At 37.6% G+C, this 6205-nt stretch overlaps 1 protein-coding gene across 1 annotated transcript in view; it reads left to right on the top strand.

Moving 5' to 3' along the window:
• The window catches only part of slc2a3a (solute carrier family 2 member 3a), a gene marked incomplete in the record, with an annotated part of 12126 nt that extends 9240 nt beyond the window's left edge, over positions 1-2886 (top strand). The window contains 1 exon segment of the mRNA XM_035681879.1: positions 143-2886. Within this exon segment, the coding sequence (XP_035537772.1) occupies positions 143-457 (315 nt within the window).
• Positions 2887-6205: the final 3319 nt, after the last annotated feature.

Genomic DNA, 6205 nt, shown 5'->3' with positions numbered 1-6205 from the left:
CATTCAATTTTCTTCTTTATTGATATATTTTCTGTTTTCTTGCTCTTTCTTTCTTTCTTTCTTTCTTTCTTTTCTTTCATGTTTTTTTCTGAACATGAAAAATGTCTAAAATATTCTACCTCCCCCTCTCTTGTGTCCTCAGGAGGTGTGCGGGCCTTGGGTCTTCCTCATCTTCACCGCCTTCCTCATCCTGTTTTTCATCTTCACTTTCCTTAAAGTCCCGGAGACGAGGGGCAAGACCTTCGACGAGATCGCCCGCAGCTTCGGCAGTCCCCCACCTGCTGCCTCCTCGCCTGTTGAGGATGCTCCTGCCAGCGCCAGCGCTGCTGTGAAAATCTCACCGGTAAAGGAGAAGGTCCCGCTGGTGGACGCGCCGGCAGCAGCAGCTCCACCCTCCGCATCTGAAAGCACGCCCCTTGAAGATAAATCAAACTCCACAGTACAGGAGAGTGTGTAGAGCAGCTGTACATACAGTTTCAATGGGTGAAGGGGGTTATAAAAGAAGGAAGAATCACTGAGATTTCAAAAATGCTGTAAATTGTAGTTAATAATCACATCTTGGAACAATAGGAATTATATAATTTTATAATAGACCTACTGAGAACAACAGCGTTATCAATTTATAGGCTTTGACCTTTAAAAGGTCATGCTTTCTGCTTTCATGGTAACTCCTCCTTAATTTTCTGTGACATTTCCTACAGTTCCTTCTTTATATCCTCCTTTCCTAAACTGTAAAAGGGAAGCAGTCAATGTATAATACCACAGATTCAATCTACTGTGCATTCCTAGGAATCAAGCTACACTCATTAAAAGGGTGAGTCTTTTTCAAGACAGCTGTGTGTCTAGTCAGGACAACACTTTTTCAACACGGCAAACACATGTTGTGTTCATGGAAATTGTTACTAACAGGTGAAGATCCAGGTAAAATATCCATCGCTGCAGACTAGAAGCAGAGCGTGTTGACAATGGCACAGCCTTTGTGCAGGTGTATCCAAACCTGTTCAGTTCAGGTCCATGTAGTGAGAGTGAGGTGACACGGATAGCGATGATACACATTTGTTATAAAGTCACGTATTCCTGTTATAGTAGATATCTTAGTGCAATATAACTTTGTAGCTGTAGTTAGTGATGTTTAATTATGTTCTATCCATTCATTCCTGTCATGTAGTTGGAAGTGTTCTCATGTCACAGGTCCAAAAAGGGATTTTTAAGATTGAAGCTCCGTGTTCAGCTGTTGAATTCGAGCTGACAAACCAGAGAGCTTTTTAGCAATGCCAAAGTACTGAACTTTAACTGCCACCAGGTGAACACATGTGACCTCAAACAAGTGTGTTTCTTCTGGTTGTTAAATTCAGGGTGGGAAATTAGCGGCAGCCACAGGTTATGCTGAGTTTAATCATTCTGAAAGCGGTGGTTAAAGCTGAAATCCACAAGTTTATTAAACTTTTATTTAGTTTAGCGCCACCCTCGATGCTAACCACTCATTTTGTGGTCTTGGTCAGTTCTACATTTAGTCCAAACAAACAAAATTTCCTGTTTACCAGACAATTTTGTTAAAAAAAAAAAAACTGCTCATGATTGGTTGAATCTTTCTGCTGCTATATTGACAGGCAGAATTATTTGTTGTTAAATCTTGTGGATTATTGCTTTACTGCAGGGTCTTTTGTATTGGAAAACTATAGCTGGTATAACAATAACTGTGGCTCATGAAGGTTAGGACTTGCTATTGAATGTGGCTTGTGGAAAAAAACATGTTGGCTGAATTGTTTTACACATGTACATCACAGTAGGGTAACGTGCAATGTATATTTTTTGTTGAAGAGAAAAGTATTTATTACCTTAAAAAATTGATTTTTGTATATATAGAGTATATAATTATAATACACTAAAGCAAATTTAGAATCATAATGCTTTCCAGAAAAACCCCCGTGGAATGTAGTTGAATGAGTCTGTAGTGCGCTTTACCTGCCGTGGTGGAGATAACCGACTTCACGTGAAGTGCAGCTCAGAGATTTTGAATTGATTGAGAGTCAAACACTGTAAATCTCATCTGTTGCTCTCTAATTAGATGCACTTTGTTTACCAGTTAAGCAGCAAAGCGAAGCATTAGAGCCGCAATCACTGACAGCGATTTATTTCAAATTAATTAAATAAAATGAAACACTATATTTACCTGAGCAATTGCGTATATATCGGGCCAAGCTGTTATTAGAATAGATAAGAGTTATATAAAATGTGCAATCAATAAAGAGACTTCAACCGATGGAGCTGATAATGAATAGAGGCAAGGGGAAGTGCTAATACAATAAACAACAGGTAGACCAGCCATCTGTTGTTTGATTAGAATGTCTAATCTGGTTCATTTATTTTATTTTTTTAATTATTTCATATTTTCACAAAGGGAGAAATGACTACTATGACTATTTAATTGTGTGTGACTTCTGTGATAATCTGAAACAAATATTTGGATTGTGTACTGTGAGTTAAATCAAAACAGGAAGTGTCATTCCATGACTGTCAGCATGGCATTGAGTTAAAGTGGTTTCATAAAGTTAGGAGTTGGTGCATTTAAGCACCTCGAATTTTACGGAATTTATTTTTTTCGAACAATATTCAAAAGCAGAGTTGCTCTGGATGCAAGAATTACTACTATTCAAAGTAATTTAAAAAGAAAAAAACATGGGAGGAAGACAAAGATATAGTCGAATGGAGCTTGGCATTCTTGCTACCAACTGAATGTAAATTAGCCAGTTAGCCGATTTATAGATTAGCCTATACCTGTAAGATAGGTAGGAAGCTTGTGTACCGTCCAACATCATACTACTGACAGTAGTACATGAGACAGATAATCTTTGAAAAAATCAGGTTCCTCTGGCTCCTCCTAGTGCTCCTAATGGCATTAACAGGAATCCACCAGACCTGAATGAAAACAACCAATCAGAGTGAATAAAGATTCTTAATTGTCTCATTCCTAGATTGTCAAATGCCGATTTTAGGAATCAGACTTAACAATCAACTATCTTCAAGCCACCAACCGTAAGCGTCTTTCTATTGTTCTCGGCTCTGATTGGTTGTTTTTATTCAGGCCCGGTGGATTCTTTAATATACCATTAGGAGCAACCAGATTGTTTCACAGATTATCTGTATCATGTTCGACTTTAAGAATATAATGAAAGTTTGAGCAAATTTGACAAAAGGTTATTTTCATAAAACTTACCTACTGCAGCTTTAAAGCCCAAATGCATTGAATGCAACTTCTGACATTATTATTGAGTAACATATTGTTATTAGGGTTAGGCTAACCACTCTGCTCATATGCTTATTGAACTTTTCAATCCAGCCAAGAGTACTTCCTAATTAAGAAATAAGAAATTTAAAATCATGGGTGACTGCAACCTTAATGAACTTCCAACATGGAAATACCTGTTTAGATTATTAATATATTAATGTTTCTTCCATACATGTTGTCACTGAAAATCAGACCGCTTCAGGTGTGTTTCTGGCTTTATTTGTGGGGTCCAGACGCTGTTGTGACGCTTTGTCTCTTAGCCATGTGTAGCATTTTCCACCTTTACGATTTATGTATTACAAACATTGTACAGTATGTTTGGTGTATAAGTGTGTGACACAAAGTATATTTTCTATATTCTGTATTAAGTGTGTGAATTACTGTAGTTTAAAAAGCTGAAATAACTTTCTCAACCGCAGTAATTCATGCTGCACTTTGAGAACATATTTATTTATTTAGGTATTATTTCTTTTTTGACTACCCTGGAAAAATATTTATCTTGACAAGTAATTCAAGTGATTTAAACTGAAGTGATACCTGCCTTGCTTTAAAATACTGACTGATTTGAAACATGAAATATGTCACTGTGCTGACATTTTTCAGTTGTTTTGAAAGATATAACCCTGTAAGACTCATTTGATGTGATGTTAAATGGCTTGTTAAGATGAATATTTCTTACACTGAGGGGCTAGATTATGGTTGGAGTCATGGCTCGTTGTATATTGCTGTATTTGTGGATGATAGTGACGTACTGTGTTTGCACTGGGGGTAGGTGTGTGCTACACTCCTCTCATCGTTGTGTTCAGTGTTGTATTTAACCTCTCCTGCAGGGTCTTGCTTCTACACCCACTAACTTCGATACGGCACTAACACGTAACTTGACCAAACCTGAGTCTAATATGGATTTAAAATGCTTTCTATTACGTTTTGTGATATCACAATCTCAGATACCTCCAAGATTTGTGCTTGTCGCTTTCCTTTTTCTCTGAGTCCTGAGGTGAAATGAAGGTGTTTCAGAGGTAAAAGTGAAGAAGCAAATTGAGAATTGTGTTAATATGAAGTTGTAAAAGCCTAAATGTTACTTTTGAACAGGAGGGATTTGCACCTTAAGAATTTCAGTTTACAGTGCAGGTTTGTGTGATTCAATGTGATTTTGTAGACAAAACTCCCCAGTTACAAGTAAATCAGAGATTGCAAATGAAACTCATACAAGACAAGTGAAGACAAATTCAAAAAATGCCAAACTTTTTCACCAGCCATACAAACTGAACGTAAATTCTCCGGAGTTGGAGCAGGCAGCTAAATTCAGCGTATCACAAAAGTATGTGAAAGGATTGGAAACAAATATGTGGACCCAGGTGCAACTGCTCCTAACCTATCTACTTTATGCACATGTACGGACTCAAAACCATCCACTCACTGTACAAAGATAGGAGAGTTTAAGTATTCATTTGTAAATATGTATTTTTTAAAAGAGTACTATTTATATGTTAACTTGCACAGTCATACGTGTGTTGAGATGTTTTTTTTCTTTTGGGGTTGCACATGTTAATTCTTTTTAGAAGAGAGGAACAGATTTGCTGATTTTAGTAGAAAAGAAATAGTCTCTTGGCACATTTTGCTCCTCCTGTGTGTGAACAAGAGCCAATCACCGACTGTCTCCTCTCTTTCATCTTCATCTCACGTCTTTCTCATCACTCAGTTGCAGCTATGTACTTTTATCTGTGTGCCTCAACAGATTACACTCAGAGCTGCTCAAAGGTTTTTGGTTGCCACTCTGTCGTCCTTTTCTGTACTTCTGAAAATTCCCTGCTATAATGTCGTTGCGATGGCATTTTGCTAAATATCCAAACTACTGTATAATAAACCGGCTCTGAAAGGAATCACGTTGTGTCATCGACATGCTTTGGCTGCTGTGGTCTTTGTTTTTCTATTGTTTGTTTGGTCCTGACCTGTGTGTTATAAACGTGTATATAAATGTACTGACTGTGCTGTATGTTTGAGTGTTATCATGTACTGTAAGTCTGCTATTTGTGCCTCTCTGCACCTCACGCATTCACAGACTGTTACTCAATGTGTGTGTTTGTGAGAAAGCTTCCCTTCTGCTTCTGTGTGTAAGACGTGTCTCTCATTCATTCACTCAGTCACACTTAACAGGTCACTCTATCGGGTGCCGTTGTAATTTACACACCTCAAGTAATATGTAATAGTGTACACGAGACTTTTTCCAGAATTTAGACACTAATAAACAACAATTGTCTCTCTGATTTGCTGTTTCAGTGGCAGGCAGTGAGACTCAATCACGTGATATATGCAGGATGTTTAGGGAGTCAGGTGACACTGTTAATGAGTTTTGGGTGATTTGATTGATTGTGAACTTTGGTTTCTGTGAAGTGAAATGAAGTATTTAACATTTCTCTGTGCCACACCAGTGATGCACCCCAACTGTTTTTGTTTGACTTGTGTTTTTACTGTACATACCAGATATAATGTTGTTAAATAAAATATTCCTCATGTAACAAGACATGGTGTGAATGTGTACTTGAGGGTTTTTTTTCCTTATAATTTAGGTTGCATTTGAGTATAAAGTAAACATACAACCAGAGGTCTCCATTCAAAGCAACACACAGCGTTGTATGGAGCCACAGTTGCATGCAACTCACTTCCACCTCAGATTGCTAAAGCAAGCAAGTTTTTTTCTTTGTAGAGGGATATCAATATGTATGTGAATACGCTGTAAGATTTCACTTTGGTTGTATATTCTGTGCTCGTGAATTTAGTGTATATTAAAGGACCAGTGTGTAAGATTTAGTGACATCTAGTGGTGAAGTTGCAGATTGCAGTCATTTGAATTCAGCTTAGCCTTCCAAGCATGTAAGAGAAACTACAGTGGAGCCGAAGCTTGTGAAAATTGCG

Source organism: Morone saxatilis, unplaced genomic scaffold (genome assembly GCF_004916995.1).
Source record: "Morone saxatilis isolate NCDOM2014 unplaced genomic scaffold, NCSU_SB_2.0 Contig9, whole genome shotgun sequence".
Lineage (NCBI taxonomy): Eukaryota > Metazoa > Chordata > Actinopteri > Moronidae > Morone > Morone saxatilis.
The sequence above is the reverse complement of the archived record's forward strand: the minus strand, read 5'-3'. Positions and strand labels throughout refer to the sequence as shown.